Source organism: Chiloscyllium plagiosum, chromosome 1 (genome assembly GCF_004010195.1).
Source record: "Chiloscyllium plagiosum isolate BGI_BamShark_2017 chromosome 1, ASM401019v2, whole genome shotgun sequence".
Lineage (NCBI taxonomy): Eukaryota > Metazoa > Chordata > Chondrichthyes > Orectolobiformes > Hemiscylliidae > Chiloscyllium > Chiloscyllium plagiosum.
The window spans coordinates 137,681,405-137,701,621 of NC_057710.1; the positions used below are offsets into that span (position 1 = coordinate 137,681,405).

At 39.2% G+C, this 20,217-nt stretch overlaps 1 protein-coding gene across 8 annotated transcripts in view; it reads left to right on the forward strand.

Annotated features, from left to right (window-relative positions):
- The window catches only part of slc2a9l2 (solute carrier family 2 member 9, like 2), a 368,855-nt gene that overhangs the window by 279,394 nt on the left and 69,244 nt on the right, over nucleotides 1-20,217 (forward strand). For 5 of the 8 annotated variants that reach the window (XR_006312845.1, XM_043698097.1, XM_043698089.1 and 2 more), the window contains one exon: nucleotides 4,721-4,796. The exons of 2 other annotated variants lie outside the window; for them this stretch is intronic. Coding sequence is in view for 5 of the 6 variants with exons in the window: in XM_043698097.1 (XP_043554032.1) it covers nucleotides 4,721-4,796 (76 nt within the window). In the remaining variant the exon portion in view is untranslated. Of the gene's footprint in view, nucleotides 1-794; nucleotides 3,771-4,720; nucleotides 4,797-20,217 lie in introns of those variants that run through there. One more of the 8 variants, XM_043698133.1, reaches the window with a different exon arrangement.

A 20,217-nucleotide genomic window follows, 5' to 3' on the forward strand; every position in this document is an offset into this window, starting at 1 on the left:
ACACAAGCACAATCGCACATAAACACAAATGCAATCACACTCACATACACAAACACAATCACATACAACCATAATCATACACAAACACATAAACACAATTGCACACAAACACAATCACACACAAACACAACCGCACACACAAACACAATCGCACACAAACACACAAATACAAACACAATCGCACACAAACACACAAACACAATCGCACGCAAGCTCACACAATCGCACACAAACACACAAATGCAATCACACACAAACACACAAATACAATCGCACACAAACACAATTGCACACAAACACATACACAATTGCACACAAACATGAATGCGTGTTTTGGGTTAATTTACTTTGTGCAAACTCAACCCCAACCCCTTTCCAAAAGACTCGCCGTACCTTGTGATGTCCTCTTGAAATACTGCCACCTTTCTTTGTCAAATGTATGTGCAACTTACTGGGGCATTTATAAATCGCAGCTAGAGACTTTGAAAGATAAAAACTTCACTTCTGATGGCACACTGGACACTTTGACAGCAAACACTGTTGATTTTATCGAAAAACACAGAATGCTGCGTTTGTACCAAACTAAATTCAGATTCTGTCATGTTTCCTGGGCAACCTATTAAGCAATGGTATGTTGTCTGAGACTCAGTTGGTAGAATCTCAGCTCTGCGTCAGAGGCTGTGGGTTGAAGTCCAATGCCAGAATTTGAGAGTAAAAGTCCAGGCTGACACTCTGGTACAGCAGTGTAATGTTACAAACAAGATACTAAACTGACACCCTGTCTGCCCTTTCAGGTCTCATTGCACCATTGTGAAGAGTTATCTCTGGTGTCCAGAACAATGTTTGTCGCTCAAAGCAACATCGCAAAACAAAATCATCTGATCAGTAGTACAATATGGAAGCCACATGCTCAAATCTGCTGCTTTGTCCCCTATATTGCAATAATGACTACACTTTAAAAATGTTTTGTTGACTGTAAAGCACTCTGGGACATCCAAATGAAGTGAAAGGCACTGTATAAATGCAAATTTTCCTTTGATCCCTTTGACTTCCTTGCATAACATGATGGTTGAATGATACAGATTATCACGCATCTTTCCTTGTTGTAGGGTTTTAAGCTCACTATGTGACTAATTCAAAGTGAGCAAATTAAGACTCTTGATTCGTACACACTCTTAACCGCACATTGTAGGGTCATGCCCCTCCAATAGAATTGGGAACATAAGGTGAAAAGCACTTAACAAGCCAGCAGCAGCAACTTCTGGCAGGTAAAAGACAGCTATGACAAGCCACCATCGTAGACCCAAAGACACCACCATCTCCATTGACCTCAGGAAGACACTAAGCCTCAGGTGATACACACAAAGTGAGTACTCTTACAACAGCAACGATATATCTGTCAGAGTTTCCACTGGCAATGTGGAGGAGTCTGTCAGAGCTATAACACAATTACATCTCAGGCTTTTGAATGCATGGTCACCCCATTGCAAGAGATTCCTCAGTCTCATCGATAGCCATTTGTAACAGACCAATGTGTGGATGTAGGTGTTCAACAGTAGCTTCATACCATGGCAGTAACCATGATTGTATTGTACAGTCTCACTGTTGTCAATGCAGCCAATCACCCACTGTTGGTGAACAGGCAATTGCAGGCCGTCCCTGGGATGATAAAGGGAGACAGGGACAAGGGGGTGGGGCCTCTAGTGAAGGCATGTGATCACAACCATTTCCTTAGGTTTCCTGAAGTAGCCACCCATTCTGAATGACTGAGCTGTCCCTGCACTGATGAAAGTGGGATCGCCTTTTGACAGAGTATTCACAGGCTCCACATCTGAGAGGTCATCTCCATGGCATCTCATCGAGGCATGGATCAAAGACCAGTGCAGAGAACACTGGGGAAACTCAGCAGGTCTAGCAGCATCTGTGGACAGAGAAATGGACTGAATATCTTCTGCTGAACTGAACTGGCTGCCTCCAGCTCTGCTGATGGCTCAGAGGCAACACTGTCAGAGAGAATTCCGAGTGGTTTTAGCATTACAAATTCAGTTGTCTGGGTGTGAGTACCAATTTCAAACTTCGTATCAAATGGAAAATGTACACTTCAAGTATGCATTGCTAGTAAGTGTCATGATGTTGTTTATCTCCCATCCTATATTGACCCCAGATGGGTGAAAATAGCAGAGTGACAGGAGACTCTTGAATGGCAGTAGCAGATGGGAAGTGGCTGTTCTTGGTAGCATTTTGACTTATTCATGGTGGGGAGTTATTAGGTGCAGCTACACTTGGTTCTGAATGGCACAAGTACAATGCTGAATGGACTTCTCGCAATTGAAACCTGCCCGAATGAGGGTGCTATGAACTTCTCTTGTGGCAGGACATATCATTGGAACCTTGAGATGTTTGTAAGTCATCAGAGGAAGCTGGGTGTACCTCCCACTTCCTCAAGTACTAGACCCACTCCACTTTGAAATGTCAGGATCAATGAGGCATTGTACCCCACTACCATGGAGGAGATCCTTGTCAGGCCATAGCAAAGGAGAGTGTCACACTGGGCAAGACACTGGAATTACCTTTTCAGACAATCATGGCCAGATTTCAACTGTTACCCCTCATCTCCATGTAGCAAGGTTGTGTGTTAGAGTGAAGAGCTGAGATATCAGTCACTGCTAAAGAATGAGAGAGCTCTAAAAGCTCCCTGGAAAGGTGGATGCCTTCCAGTTCCTTTTGTGGAGGGCAAACACGAACTGCTCATTAAAAGATTAGAATCCCTGTTGACTCAGGCCATTCGTTGTGATAGACTGTTAATCACTACATAAGTGCACACAATTAAATCCTGGTCCTATTGAAGTCTGTGGCAAAAGAGGAGTGTGGCAAAGTCTTCAGCCTTCTGGGCATGACTGACAACTTTCACATCAAGGATAATGTACGATGATGCCATGCCAAGCAAGGTACAAACGATCTGGCTGAAGCTGCTATGAGGAGCAGCAGATTGTGAGATCCTGCAAGCATCGGTAGCTGAGCAAAGAAAATTGAGAACTACAGTCATCTTGACTGCCACAGGCAATGGGTGCTCAACTCACCTTGAGGCTTCCTCCAAGGCACACGGTTTTGATACGAGAGCAGCAGGCTTCAGAGGCCCTGCTGCTCTGAGAGAGCCATGCTGTTGACCTAAGGCTTATAGACCCTGTATAGGAGGTAGCATCTTCATGATGCTGTCCTGTGACCAGATCGATTCAGCTGTATGTTGCGGTGTCGCATGCCACAGCTTCTACTTTCCGTGCAGTTTCTGTCACTCAGACTACTGGGCTGAAGGCCACTGCAGCTGTTCCTCAATAGTCTATCAGCCTTCAAAACGTATGCATCTCCTGACCCTGTGTAACTTCACACGAAAGAAAAGTTAGCACCGTTATACAAATGCTCAAGTCTCCTCAATGAAATGGCAACAAGTTACTTTTGCTGAAGACTATCTAAAAGATTTAGCTCACGGGGTTGCCCACCTCAGTGTCATCCTTTAACTATGGAGGCCAAGGCACTTCAAGTGTTTTTCCGCTTCAGTTATTGATTTCACCACCAAGCTGCTCAGGAGAGATGGAATGACTTCGATTCATAGAATTCCTACACTGCATTAGGAGGCTATTGGGCCCATTGAGTCCGCACCGACCCGCTGATGATCATCCTATCCCCAAAACCCATAATCCCACTTTTTTTTAAAAACCCACCTAGTCAGCACACTACAGACAATTTCCCATGGCTAATTCTGTGGGAGGAAACCAGAGCACCTGGAGGAAACCCATGCGGACACGGGGGGGGACGGGGGGGGGGGGAGGGGAGGGGGGCGCGGGGGATTGTGCAAATTCCATACAGTCTCCCAAAGCTGAAATCGAACCCAGGTCCCTTCTGCTGTGAGGTCGAGTGCTAACCACTGAGTCACCGTGTCACACTATTTCTTTGCACTTCTTTACTTTCTTCCTGGCTTGTGCTCCCTGACTGAGCTGGGAACATTGCACACAATGTTTGTGATGACAGTCCATAATGTATGATTCATGTCACACTCTGATAAAGAAGTTTCAATGATTCACTATGTATGATTATTTGTTACACTGACAAAGAATTTCAAAATATAATTGAAGTAATTATCTATTAATCAATTCATAAATTGACATTATAGTTCAGGAGCCTAGAATCAAAGGAATAAATGGTGGTGAACATTCATCCTTAAAGGTGTCAGAACACAACAGATATTGTTAGAAGGAACATAATACTGCACTGCACAAATCATTACTATGATCAAGTGCATTTACAACAAGAACCATTCAAAAATGACAATTGGTTCTAAAAGTTTATTAGAGACATTTTAGCATTTCAAACGGTGTAACAAAAGAGCAAATAATTGTAATCATTCCTCCACAGATTCTGTCTACAATATGGCTGCTTGATTTATCCATGTTTGGATCTTCAAATGATGACAGCCTCAATAAGATTCATCTTGATTTTTATCAAAATAGTAAAAATCAAGACTTTCCCCAAACCAATGTATGTTTAAACTGGGGACATTAAGTTAGGACATTACCAACATTAATTTTGCCAAGTGCCAGTATTCCCATTTTTGAAGGTAATATTGTACAGTAATTCCTTTCAAAGATTAAAGAAACTTTGTGACTTAACAATTGACTGATGTCCACTACGTTATCTAACATGAAGTTATATACTTATTCCGTAGAACAAAGTATCCTGGATGCCTTATGTGAGTCTGATCTGCATTCTTGCTGTAATAGCATCATTCTGCATTGGTCCAGGTAATGCTAATTGTAATATTATAGAAGGAACCTCTTAGTAACACATAGCAGCATTCACTGTACTAATAAATCATAGTCATTCTGTTGTTTTGCTGAGATTTTCACTTTGCTTTGAAGCACGGATGAGAATATTGCCTGGAACTTTCAAGGTGGATTTCCAGCAAGAAGCAAAACTTCTCAAGAGCTGATGTAGGAGGCTAAAATGGCTATTTGCATCAATATGAAATGTTTCCATTCCTTCACCGAAATTGGGTGTGGCATTGGGAGAACATCTATTCATTCGGGGTGTATAGTAACAGAATCCAATCTCACCTAAAGTGGAACAATGCTCCTTGGCACAGGTTTTCTCATGTCTCTTCAGTTTGACATTTTATGCAAAATTTACCTCCAGTGAGTTGCAAGCCTGGAGATCCTGTGCACTTTATAAATGTGTATAGGGTTATTTTTAAATGCTTTGAATGGATATTTTCACCAATGTTTTCAAAACATTTCAAATTAATGTAAAAGTTCTCAAGTTCCTGCACATCAGTAAGAACCCTTATGCATAGATATCCCTAATTTTAACAAAGAAAACTTGATTTGGCATCGGCACAAAGCAAAATATACACAGGATTTCCTTGAGTAGGCAGAAAGTTTAACATTACCAGAAAGATAAATTTAATAAAGATCATTTCTGCGTACAAACTGGCAGAAGTGGTAGAAAGGAAATTCTTCTTCTATACATGGATAAATTATCTCTGATGTTTCCAGCAGAGATCCTACATCATATAAAATCTGGATGCTGTGCACTTGCAAACAATTCTCCAACTACTTTTCTGAGATATTCTTATAAATGCACTCTTGATGCAAGTTGCGAAAGCAACTTTTGAATTGAACTACAGCTTTAAACATATTATTTAAGCTATATTATTTGCATGAATAATGCACGCAGTCAGTGACAGCCAACAGATTAGAAATGGTTCTGAAATCATTAAAAGCAAAGCAAATTTAACATCACATTTTTATCTCAATGTCCTCCTTTTGTCACATCACATTAGTAACTTGTGACCTTACAGGCAAAGTATTAATTAACCTTGCCTCCACATGTTATACAAGGTACATGGTGTGATTTGATGTAGTTATATAATTTCCTCTATAGTATATCAAAATAAACCTGTAAGTGCAATGATGTGACCCTATTGTATACATAATCAAAATATGATTTGTATATATACATTTTAACCAAATTAGAAACTAACTTGGATAAATCGGAAATGTCCAGATTAAAAAGGCTCTCGCCTTTCATTGCTCTTTAAGTATGAATAAATTCAACAGGGATTGCCTTTAATAAGTGTGAACCACTAACCTACAGCAGGAAGACCCTGGTGTATTGTAGGGAGAACACTTTTAAAGCAAAATAAATTATTGGTGGATGTTGAAATGGAAGTTTTCAAGTTGGCAAATTGTAACTCATGAGTGCAGCAGGAATAATGCCTTGACCTCAATTACATCATCATTGAAGGTAATGCTTAAGTCATCATTCATACTTTCAGATCCTTACACAACATCTTCCTCCAAGCTTTTATTTTCTGTTCTGCTAAATTCTAGTTATGAGCACAAATGTATACTTCCAGCTACCTTATTTTCCCCGAAGGCCCTGCCTTGACAAATTAAGGCAGTCCAAATGTTCTACTATTCTCACAGAATGTGTTCTGTTAAGAGGAGTGGTCGATCTCTGGATTGAAGACAAGTGACTTTGATTCTGTTCCTAAATTCTGAAGTGTGAGGTCTGAAAGTCCCTTTCAATTGAGGCAGGAAACATGTTTCCGCTGATGGGTGAGTGCCGAACCAGAGGACACAGTTTAAAAATACGGGGTAGACCATTTAGGACAGAGATGAGGAGACACTTCTTCACTCAGAGAGTGGAGGCTGTGTGGAATGCTCTGCCCCAGAGGGCAGTGGAGGCCCAGTCTCTGGATCTATTTAAGAAAGAGTTGGATAGAGCTCTCAAGGATTGTGGAATCAAGGGTTATGGAGATAAGGCAGGAACAGACTACTGATTAAGGATGATCAGCCATGATCATATTGAATGGTGGTGCAGGCTTGAAGGGAAGAATGGCCTACTCCTGCACCTATTGTCTATTAGTGTAGTAATTCATTTGCATTATCTTTCAATCGTCAGGAGCAAACATTTGCATTTATTTACTTGTCTTTTACAACTGTTGAAAGTTCACTTCTAACCTGACCGCAGTTCCACCAAAAAGTGAGAAAAATAGATGAAGTCCCTACATGCTGATGATCTCTCCTGGAAAGAAAAAGGTAATAAGATATTCTGCTGAATCTTTGGTGTCCTCCGTATCTAATATATGATTTAAATCTGTTTTTTTTACCAAGCCGTGTTGCTTTTCTAATTTCATGAGTTAAAGATTTGTCAGTTAACTCATGTCAGTTATGTAGTGATCGTAATGAGGTCAGCCAGGTGGGCATCATGGAATATGAATTCCCTGATTGGGGCTGTTAATCTGATCTAATCAGGGGGTCTGGGCTGACAGATATAAACAGGAGTGTCAGACATCCTGTTCACTCTGAGAAATGGCTTTGAGGGAATTGGATCAGTGCCAGGGACTCTCCACATGTAAATAAAGCGTGACTTGGTGATGAGATACTGACATCTGTGAAGCTATTTCAGGGTGGCTACATATTGGTACAGATTTACTTCTGAAATTTACTGATTGTCTCAGAAGTCTTGCTAATTCTTGAAATCTGGACTCCCTTCAACGTTGATAGCAGGCAAAAACATTTCTGTCACTCCAGCATAGTCCCATATTAAACAAATGTCTTATGCCAAATAGATCTCAAGAGATTCTGCCTCCTGTTTTATTCCAACATGAATCCAAGGAGTCCTATGCTGTCCTCTGAGCAACTGTTTATGACTAGCTGTGACTTGATCAATGGTTTCTTGACTTTAACTAACTTGATGATTTCTGACATTTGGAGAAGATTCAGTTTAAAATATAGATTTATGTTCAAGAATAAGAATTTGTGATTATGAAGTATACATAAGTTGTTGTGTTGTAGAATTGATTATAGCATTTATTTCAATCTTAATCTGGATCAAGTGGTTATGCTGCTCTATGTTATAACCAGTGTTTCATCAATCATGGTACACTATCTTACAGTATAGTCTGACTCATTTTTGTAACAAGCTTAAAATAATGAAATACTCTTTGACGTATACATCCAATTGCCAAAAAGCTAAATCTAGATCACTTTTCCCACGGAATACTGTTGGATTCTCTTCAATTCATTTTGTTCTTGAACTTCATGAGCTTCTTTATGCACCTAGCTATTTGATTTATTGCTATGCTGTGACAGTGCCCTACTTTGGCACATTGTCTGGAAGTGACATTGTTTATAGAAAGAGCATTTCCTTTTAGTGCCTGGGCAATGCTTTCCTTGAGATTTCTTTGCTCCTTGGTACTGACAGAATCTTATTATCTGGAGATTGTCTTAATCATTATACTACTTTCTCGCATGCTATTTTTGCAACTTAAAAACTGATTTGGTTCTGCTCGTCCCCTGTAAGGAAAGTTGGTTGGTTTCTGTTAATATTGATCTGAGCTACGTCTGGGTCTTCGCTTATTCATCATCTGAACGTTATTCTCCGAGTCAAAATCTTCTTTTTGACTGTAATAAATCTGACAAAGCTTTATCAACAATCCCAATAATAACTCTGAAAGAATTCTGATTTTAAATATGCAGAGGCATATTTCTCCACTATGGAAATTATCTATGGATTCGCATCTATGCTGGTCTTTGTTAAATCATGCTCTTTCATGAATATTATTTGTCCTGAGGTTGGGAGATAAATTCTCAACTGCAGCTCTATTTTTATTCACTCATGGGAAGTGGGTACCCCTGGCTGGTCAGCATTTATTGCCCATTCCTAGTTGCTCTTGAAAAGGTAGTGGAGAGCTGTCTTTTTGAATCACTGCAGTCTATGTGAGACTTTGTAGCTATTGATACAACTTGTTATGGACCAGACCAGACCCTCTCAAAATATTTTAAAAAGGTAGCCTAGACCCTAACTTTTTTGTATTTTAAAGAAAGATTTGAAGTGCATGCGAATGGTCAAATTATTCAACGTGAAACAAAACACAATTTATTTAAACACTATGGTTAAAATACAAACAAAAGAAAGAGGAATTAAGAATAAATTAACTATTGGAAAACTTAACTGAATAATATATACGATACTTGTTACTAATTAACCATTCCAATATAGTAATATCCCATAATCACATCTCTCAGCAAAAAGGTAAATTCAGGCACAGATTCTTACATGCAGTTCTCCAATCCAGGAGGAAACAACATTAAAAGAGATTTCAGAGAAAGTAGCAGCTAGGAATCATTTACTGATGCTTCGAACCCTTCTGGGGCCCTCTGTGAGCGCTGGCCATTCCACTTCCATTGTAACAACTGTTTTAAAATGAACCTAAAGGCCTCCTGAGTTTATTTTCTTAAAGCCATTTTCAGTAGCCAGTTTAGCACTTCTGCCTTTACAAACTCTCTTCAAAAAAAACCCAGGACAATTTTTTTTTTTAAAGTTAGAGCATGGTCACAAACTGAATGGCTTGCTAGGCCATTTCATGGTGAGGATTGAGCATCATCCACATTGCTGTGGGTCTGGAGTCAAATGTAATCCAGATAAGGTGAGGATTTCATGGCCTTCAGTAGATTCCTAACTCCAGATTTTTTTGACTGAAATCAAGTTCCACCATTTGCCATGACAGGATTGGAATCCTGGTCCCCAAAACATTAGCTGAATTTCTGGATTAGTAGTTCACAATCTTACAGATATCAGTCTTCAATCAGTTGATTGCACCCATATGGTACCAAGATATTGCTACAGCCTTTGGATACAGAAAAAGCTATAGTCTCTGAAAACCTTGCACCAATAATATTGAATACTTGTGCTCCAGAATTAGTTGCATTCCTAGCCGAGTTGTTCCAGTACAGCTACAACACAAGCATATGCCTGAAAATATGGAAAATTGCCCAAATATGCCCAGTCCCCAATAAGCAGGACAAACCAAATCCAGTTACATACCAACCCATCAGTTCACCATTGCATCAGAGTGATGAAAGGCATCATTACTGTGAAGCAGCACTTACTCAGCACTATCCTGCTTACTGATGCTTAGTTACGGTTCCATTTTCCTGAGCCTTTGTCCAAACATGCACAGCAGAGCTGAATTCCAGAGAGTGACTGCCCTTGAAATCATTTAATTAATTATACATTAAGGAACCCAGCAAAAAAGATAACAGATCAAATGGGAATTAGGAGGAAAATTCTCCACTGATAGAGTAGTACCTAAACAAAAGATTATTGCTGTTGTGTACCATTGAAAGAACCACTCAGACTATCATCATTAACATTTGATGTGATTTGAGAGTGTTTGCACTCCATCTTACCCTGGAGTCACTCGAAGCATACATTAACAAATTAGTCTTAGCCCAGATACTGATGTGCCTGAGAAATGTCATAATTATATATATGAAATATAAAAAGATATGGTCTTACAAGAGGTTTTTCAAAACACAAATCCAGTGAAGTAGACCTCTTGTCACTGAGCTAAAGGGTTGACCTTTAACCCATTTATAGTCTCCATTTAGAGCAAGGAATTTGCTCAGCCAATTGTAATCAAAATGTGAATTCACTAATCATGCAATTCTGGTAAGAAGCTTGCTCAGAAAGAATATAAGGTGAAAATTCCACAATACAGCTCTGCAGCCTAATGTTTAGCCTGAGCTTCTACCAGTGCAGTTTCTGACTAGCTTTCCAGCAATGGTGAATTTAACTTGAAGAAAATTAAAGAAATTAAAAATAACATACATTTCTGTCATAAAATCCATCTCTCATTTGCTTTCTCTACATTCTGATCATGTAAAGTTAATACACAGATGTTAGAAATATGTAGATCAGAGACAAACTAAACAGCTGTCACAACATAGTGCATTTTACAAAATGCTTTACGCTGTTCCAAATATATTCTGAGTATCCACATTCTGACAAAGCATTCCTTGACCTAATATTATTATGAAATGCAGAAAACCTAGAATTTGAGAAAGATAATGAAACCACAGGGAGAGAAAAAAAATCCACATGTATTTGTGCTAGATGTGTGTCTTAGCAATTCGGGATGATTGTTGGTCCTCTTGGGAAATTACTTCTTTCTTCCTGGTTTACTGTGGTTGTGAAGAGAACACTCCTTTCCAGCTCCTGCATTGTCTGTTATGCTAGGTATATGTGGGGAAGAAGTAATGATACGTGACTCCTCTCATTCTCACTTAATTCAATGGGGCTACAGCCTGATTCCTTCACTTGTTAATGACTTTGCTCACTTAACAAGTACATTGACCTTTCACATTCCACTTCAGCTGACTTAACACCATGTGATTACTGCTCTCAGCTAATTATAAAGATAATTGAATCGTCCATTCCATTTTCTGGCCTTCTATTTGGGAAATGTAACCCACATTTCATCCTAAATTTGTTTTTTTATCCAATCAAAGACCAAAATGAACCCTTAGGTATTTGCTCAGTATGTAAAACCAACACATCTTTTCCAGGGATATAATGCCAATAAACATTTTTTTTTTAAATGTTTTGGGGAAGATAACAAATCTTACAGAAAGAAGAAGGTAAAGTGTTATTGTGCTCATTTACACACAGTATGATATGTTTCGCATTCAACCATTGCAAAAGCAGACACAAATTGACATCTATTGTGACTCTATTCTGTGTTGTGTAAAATGGCATTCATAGAGAACACCATCTTCTTCTGCACTCTACTTTGTAATGTAACACTGTTTCAAGGCATAGTTTAAAGAAACAGTTATCTGATCATGGACAATATTCTGTCTTGGTACATAACATGACAGTTAAGTTGGGACTACTGCACAATACTGATGGATGAAGAAAGACCAATTCTGACACACATTTCCAATCTCAACTGCACTGTGAAGGAACAAGCCCAATCTGGCTTCTCATTCTTGGAAAATAAGCCAATTTCAGAGGCTAATAATCCCATTTCCATAACCATTCAGACCCAGAAACTTCAGTTCATTGTAGGTACTGTCTCCCAAGCAGTCTGCTTGGCTCATAACCTAAGCTAACACTTTTCTGCAGTAGTGCAAAAATAAAAGGCTGACATGCCCATATATATATTTATATATATATATACTTTTGCTAATCAATCTTGGTGTTCTACCAAACCATATGGAAATCAGAGAATAACAGCTATTTATTAAGTATAATTCACAATTGTCACTACTCAAATTTAGACATTGAGTTTTGATGTACAGATCATTCTATTATAACGCACATTTCAGAAACATAAATTCGCTGTAACGCGATTGACACATTGGGAATGCTATTTTTACAACATGAACTTTTAAAACGGATGTTGGCTGTAATGCGATTAGAGTGCCAACACTTTAAGCGCTGTTTTTCAAAGCGATTTTTCTGTAATGAAGGGTTGCACAAGAACACAATCATCGTGTTATAGAAGAACTGACTGTACTAAGCTATTAGGAGGCAGTGAGGTCTGCAGATGCTGGAGATCAGAGTTGAGAGTGTATTGCTGGAAAAGCACAGCAGGTCAGGCAGCATCCGAGGAGCAGGAGAGTCAACGTTTCGGGCTGGAGTTCTTCATCAGGAATGGGGATTGCCAGGGTTACAAAACAATTTGAATAACAAATGCTTCTGACAATTATTTAAGAAATAGTATTATAAAGATCACAAATGTAATTCAGTGTATAGCTATACTTTAGTAGGGACTGTTGTGGTGCAGTGGTCATGTCCCTATCTCTGAGCCAGGAGGGCTGGGTTCAAGTTCCACCTGCTATGTAATAACATCTCTGAACAAGTTGATTAGAAAATATCTATGACTACAATTTAAGTGTGTTGTGGCACAATGGTAATGTTCTTACCTCTGAGCTAGAAAGCCCAGGTTCAAGTCCCACCCACCTCAAAGGCCTGCCACAGCATGTCTAAATAGGTTTATTAAAAATAATTGCAATTCAAGTCAACAGAAATTGTTCTGGATGTAAGTTTGCTCACTGAGCTGGAAGGTTTGTTTTCAGACATTTTGTTACCATACTAGGTAACATCATCAGTGAGCCTCTGGTGAAGCACTGGTGGTATGGCCTGCTTTTCATTTACGTGTTTAGATTTCCTTGCGTTGGTGATGTCATTTCCTATGGTGATTGTTTATTTGGGAGATTGTCAGACTGACGAACTGAAGTCCTTTTTTCAATTTAGGACAAATTACTGCAGACGCTGGAATCTGTACTGAGAACAGAAAAATTCAGTCCCGTTTTCCATCCTGAGATTCAGCAGAATACAACAGTTGTTTCTGTTACACAGGGCATGTTTTTATAAAAAGGGCCCTTGTTGAACAGTGATAGTGTCCATACCCCTTTGCTGGGAATCCTATATTCAAGTCCTATCTGCTCCAGAGGTGTGTCATAACATCTCTGAACAGGTTGATTAAAAATATCAATGACTGAAATTCACCCTTAACTGGATTGTATTATCTTAATTTGTTGGTGATGAATGTAGTTGTGAAAGTACCTGATACTGCTATCCAGTTGAGGCACTGAGTGATCTTTAGTAACAAGTTCAGATTGGAAATTGGTAAAGTGAGCTCAAATTCAATGAGAATGCAGAACTACTGAGTGAAGCCTTCCTTGTCATATCAGAAAGTCATATAATGATATCTATATGTTGACTGCAAACCATAACAACTACAGCTTAAACTTAAACAATACTTCGGCATTTGATGTCGTGGGTATCAAATTGGAATACAAATAGTTAATAAACAACATTGCTTTATGCATAACAAACAGAAAATAGCATTAATCATTTAGTAATGAAATAATTAGATGATGCTTATGATCTTGTTGTCAACAAATTGTTTGTGAAGTGCTTTGAGATTTCTTGAGTGTCATCAGTTGCACTAAAATATTAAAGCTTTTGAAACAGAGAACAGTAGTAAAGTATTAAACATATTAGATCAAGAATATGCTTACAATTACCTAATTAATCAAGTTTTTTAAAAATTCACTAAAACATTTCAAATATACAGTTAACCACAGTAACCACAGTAATACATTATTGTTATCATGTAACATAATGCTTCATCTGCTCTCCCCAAAACACTTTTGTACAAAGTCAACTAAATTAATTATAAGATGATAATGTTACTTATATAATAAAGTTTATGCTGCAGAGACCACCCTTGACAAATGATAAGAGCTCTCATATGAAATATGTTACTGCATTTGCCCCCAGTTTCCTTATGTAACTTGATTGAAAAATACTTTTTTTTTAAAAAGATGCGTCAAAACAAGATGGCGGCAGTGGCTGGGTTGTCTTGTTTGTCGCAACTTGATCATTCTCGAATTACAAGTCCCGTGGTCAGGGTACATTCCCCTGCATCATAAAGTTGTGGCGGTGGAGAGAGTAATCCAGAGCCCATCAGCAGTTGCATGGCATTTGTACTGCTTATTCAGAGATTTGTTTTGAACTCGATGTACTTCTGGAAGATATTGCAAAATTTTGGGTTTTGTTGATCGTAGAGTAAGGAAACGTATCTGTGGCCTTCCTATTTTATTCCTCCAATAGTGAACCCCTTCTTCACTCCCCTGCCCCCTGCGGAAAATGGTTTTAAAATACTGCACAGTACTAAATTGGGCCTGTGTGGTCGTCAAGTCCAATTTTGTCTCTTGGAAATAGTAAAAAATTTGGATTTTTAAACACCTAAAACTTCATTAAACTTTTAGCTTTGATTTTTGTGTTTTCAGTCCAAGCCATAGTATACGGGACATGCAGAACAGGTACATAATGGATTGCATTTCCTTGCAATGTATGCTCTTGCTAATAAATGTGCAATCTTTGTGCTTTCAGAATTGTAAGCTTTCCAAAAAAAAAGACTTTACATGTGTTGATTGGTAAACTTCAGAGAATGGTTGGACTAAATGGGTGTTTCCACTTGGTAGCTTTTATGAAAGTCACATAATTAGGAAAGTCATTATGTATCTAGTCAACTAAAAGTCACTTTTATTTGATTTTATTTTGTTTTCTGTGTTGCACTGTCGACCTATTTATCCTCTCTCTTGTATGTTCAGCATGTGTTAATAGAAACTAAACAGAAAAGATTGATCTTTATGTTCCATGTTACAGGCTTGTGTTAAAATCAAAGCTGTAGGATTCTAAGGGAACATTGTAGGAATGGTTAGTTGGAGTCAAAAATAATGCTTTATCAGGAGAGTTAAATCATACTGGAAAGAGTTACTTGCCTCAAGATTCAGTGCTTGGGGCCGTACTGTTTCCAGTTTGCAAATATCACTTGGAAGCAGAAATGGTTGGTCAAGTTTGAAGGTAATCTTAAGTCATAAGATGGTGGCAAGTTTTGAGCAACCTTACATCCAGATCATAAGATGAATTGGCCAAACAATAGCAGAGAAATTTTAATGCTAGCAACTATGAAGTGCTGTGCAAGAGGAAATACATGGTGTTTCTGAAGGTGTTGACATTCATTAATCATTTGCATCACTGAATAGATGGCAAAGTAAAAATTGATAGGATGACGTATATAAGGAGTTTAGTTTAACTGAGTGGGCAAAATGTTGTACATGAAGTATGTGGGACATTTTGACCTAGTTCCTTTAGCAGGAAGAATAGAAAAGTATATTTTAAAATTGCAATATTGTAAAATACATCTGGGTGTCTCAGTTTAATCTCAGTGTGCAGATACAGTAAATAATTAGCATGATAAATGGTTTGTTTGTGTTTACTGCAAGAGTAATTTAAGGGTAGGAATATTTTGCTGAGGCTGTAGAGGGCACTGATGGGACCACAGCTAGAGTACACTGTAGTTTTGGTTGCCTATTTGTGAGGAAGGACATGAATGTGTTGGAAGCAGTTCAGAGACAGTTCACTTGACTGATCCCTGAGATGAATGATTTTATTTATTGGTGTGAAATGTACCCAAATACAGTGAAAAGTTCTGTTTTGCATATAGTTCAGGCAGATCAGAATGTACAAGAGCATTCAGATCACAGGTAATAGAACAGAAAAAAGCATACAAACAGATGCACCATAGAAAGCATTCTATCTGGATGCATCTCAGCTTGGTACAGCAACTGATCTGCCCAAGACCATAAGAAACTATAAAAACATGTCCTATATGATCACACAAGTCAATGTTTTCACACAGAAGCTGGTTCATATGTCAATTGAACTACCAGAAGAAGTCGTGGGTCCGGGTACAGTTTTAACTTTTAAAAGGCATTTGGAAAGGTACATGAATAGGAAATGTTTAGAGGAATATGTGTCAAATGCTAGCATGGTGAGCTAGTTTAGTTTTGGACAATTGGTCAACATGGACGAGTTAGGGGTCTGTTTCTGTGCTCAATGACTCATATGTGAGCTACATTTTACTTAAGAAAAGTTTCTTTAAGTCCACTTTTGGAATACTGTGTGCAATTCTGGCCTCCTTTCTATTGGTAGGATGTTGTGAAACTTGAAAGGGTTCAGAAAAGATTTACAAGGATGTTGCCAGGTTTGGAGGATTTGAGGTATAGGGAGAGGCTGAATAGGCTGGGGCTATTTTTCCTGAAGCGTCGGAGATTGAGGGGTGACCTTATAGAGGTTTATAAAATCATGAGGGGCATGGATAGGATAAATAGACAAAGTCTTTTCCCTGGGCTGGGGTAAGTCCAGAACTAAGAGGCAACTTTTTCACGCAAAGGATGGTACGTGCACGGAATGAGCTGCCATAGAAAGTGATAGAGGCTAGTACAGTTGCAACATTTAAAAGTCATCTGGATGGGTATATGAATAGGAAGGAATTAGAGGGATATGGGCCGGATGCTGGCAAGTGGGACTAGATTAGGTTGGGATATCTGGTCGGCATGGGTGAGTTGGACCGAAGGGTCTGTTTCCGTGCTGTATATCTCTATGACTCTATCTATTGCAGGAGAGAAGCATACAATAAATGGCAGAATCCTTATTAGCATCAACTTATAGAGGGATCTAGGTGTACAGGTTCACTGTTCCCTGAAAGTGGCAACAGAAATGGATAAGATGGTCAAGAAGGCACATGGGAATTTTGCCTTCCTCAGTCTGGGCATACTGTATAAAAATTGGCTAGTCATGTTAGAGCTGTATTGTGTACAGTTCTGATTACATTGGAGAAGGTACAGAAATGTTTTTTTTAGTTTGCCTAGTTAGCTATGAGGAGATATTGGACAAACTTGTTCTATTTTCACTTGAATGTTGAAGGAAGAGGAAAAACCTGGTTGAAATGTACAAAATTATGGGAGGCATGGATAAAATGGAAAGTCAGAATCTCTTTCCCAAGTTTGAAATTTCAATAATTTGGGGACATAGGTTTAAGGTAAAGGGGGGTAATTTTAAAAGAGACGTGAGAGAGATGTTTTACACAGAGGGTGGTAAGTATTTGGAATGCACTGCCAGAGGTGGAAGAAGCAGATGCAATAGCAATGTTTAAGAGTTATCTTGACGGATATATGAATAAGCAGGGAATTATGCAGACTGCATAGAGTCAGAAGGTTTTTAGTTTAGAAGAACATTGTGTATCGGGTTAAAAATCACACACATGTATCGGTGTGGTTGCAATTAGCCAAAGGACCTGCTCTTGTGCTATACTTTGTTCTTTGTTCAAACTGAAGTTCCAGCAATGACTTCAACTCATGTGCCAAGGTAGCGACCTATGCTTATTGCAGGCTAAGTCAGCATTTCAGCTTAAGAGCTTACCTTGGCCTTTCAGGGACTGTCCGCTATCTCTAACATCACATTCTAGCCTCTCTGTGACTTATGCTATAATAGTAATGCATGAGTTGAACTTGCTTCACTGTGTGCTAAATATAATTAAATTTATAATTAATGTTTTTTGTCCCACATATTAGGGCTGTTTCCTCTCTATCAAATCAGATAATTATTGGTACAACAGACTGGTTAGATATAAATAACACTCTGGTGCAAGCAGCTGTAATTAAAGATTTTTGCATTAATATCCAGCAGCCACTCATTCAGTAATCTGGAAAATCATTTTATAACAATGAACAATCACTTGCAGGAAAAAGGCTGGTATTCAAATAGTTTTAACTACAATGAATCAGTAAACACAAAGCTGAATCAAACAAAATAGCCCTGATATTTCTGAGAAGGCTAAAGGTGTGGATGGGTGAGGCTAAAAAGAGCTGCAGAACCAAATTTGGTCAGAAGTTCAGTCGTGTTTAACACCAGGACAGTATTTTTATTCTGTCTCAAAACCCTTGAGGTTGGGTGCGCAGAAATTAGGATGAGGCAACATCATGTCCTGAGTTGAAGAAGACAGTGTTGCAGTGGAGATGTGGAAGACCATCATTAATAGTTGAGATGAAACTTGTTTGGATTGAAATGCAATGATGTACAAATATCCTTCTTTTGCTGTTGTCGTCATGTGACCTCTACCATGAGGCGCACACACTTTAGAACATAAACATTACATCACAGTACAGGCCCTTCTGCCCGCAATGTTGCACCGCCCTGTGAAACAAATCTGAAGCCCATCTAACCTACACGGTTCCATTCTCGTCCATATGCCAATCCAATGACCATTTAAATGCCCGTAAAGTTGACAAGTCTGCAACTGTTGCAGGCAGGGCATTCCGCGCCCCTACTTCTCTGAGTAAAGAAACTACCTCTTACATCTGTCCTATATCTATCACCCCTCAATTTAAAACTATGTCCTCTCGTGCTATTAATCACCATCCTAGGAAAAAGGCTCTCACTGTCCACCCGATCCAACCCTCTGATTATCTTACATGTCTCAATTAAGTCTCCTCTCTACCTTCTTCTCTCTAACAAAAACAGCCTCAAGTCCCTCAACCTTTCCTCGTAAGACCTTCCGTCCATACTAGGCAACATCCTAATAAATCTCCTCTGAACCCTTTCCAAAGCTTCCACATCCTCCTGTAATACAGTGATCAGAATTGCACACAATATTCCAAGTGCGGCCACACCAGAGTTTTGTACAGCTGCAGCATTACCACATGGTTCTGAAACTTGATCCCTCTAGTAATGAAAGCTAACACACCTTATGCCTTCTTAACAGCCCTATCAATCTGGGTGGCAACTTTGAGGGATCTAAGTACATTAACACCACAATCTCTCTCCTCATCTACACTATCAAGAATCTTGCCATTCGCCCAGTATTCTGCATTCCTGTTACTCCTTCTAAAGCGAAACACCTCACAGTTTTCTGATTAAACTCATTTGCCACCTCTCAGCCCAGCTCTGCAGCTTATCTATGTCCCTCTGTAGCCTACAATATCCTTTGGCACTATCCACAACTGTACCAATCTTAGTGTCATCCACAAATTTACTAACCCATCCTTCTATACCCTCATCCAGGTCATTTATAAAAATGACAAACAGCAGTGGACCCAAAACAGATCCTTGCGTTACACCACTAGTAACTGAACTCCAGGGTGAACATTTCCCATCAACCACCACCCTCTGTTTTCTTTCAGCTAGCCAATCTCATGCTTCTGTATTTTGTGCAATAGCCTACCATGTGGAACCTTATCAAATGCCTTACTGAAATCCATATACACCACATCAACGGCTTTACCCTCATCCACTAGTTTGGTCACCTTCTCAAAGAACTCAGTACGGTTTGTGACATCTTTCGGCCAATATCTTGGGTCCACTTCAATAAAGACTTCATGTCGAACACACCGCAGTGTTGTGCATTCAGTGCACAGATGTTAGAAATGAAACTGATTTGAGTGTTGCGGAGCTGTATGAAAGCACAGCTTCACACAGAGAGAGACATGTATCTACAGAGCTGTGAGTTGCCACTAAAAACAGCACATGTGACTCAGTGGTTAGTACTGCCGCCTAACAGCACCAGGACCCCAAATTCCATTCCAGCCTTGGGCGGCTGTGTGTAAATCGAGTTTGCACGTTCTCTCTGTGTCTGTGGGGTTTCCTCCGGGTTTCCTCCCATAGTCCAAAAATGTGCAGGTTAGGTGGATTGGCCATGCTAAATTGTATCTAGTGTCTAGGGATGTGCAGGCTAGATGAGTTAACCATGTTAAATGCAAAGTTACAGGGATAGGGTCAGGGGCTGGGTCTCTTTGGAGGATCGTGTGGACTTGATGGACAAATGGCCTGCTTCCACACTGTAGGGGTTCTATGATTCTTTGAAGAAACTTAAAGAAACAAAGAAGCAAGCCACAGTTAAAATACTGGTTAAGATAAATCGCTGCAGCTTTTCCCCTATCCGTTCCAGTTGAAATAAAAGGGAATGCGAAGCAGAAGTGGACATTTTTTGAATGCTTAATGAGAGAATTACAAAATAGC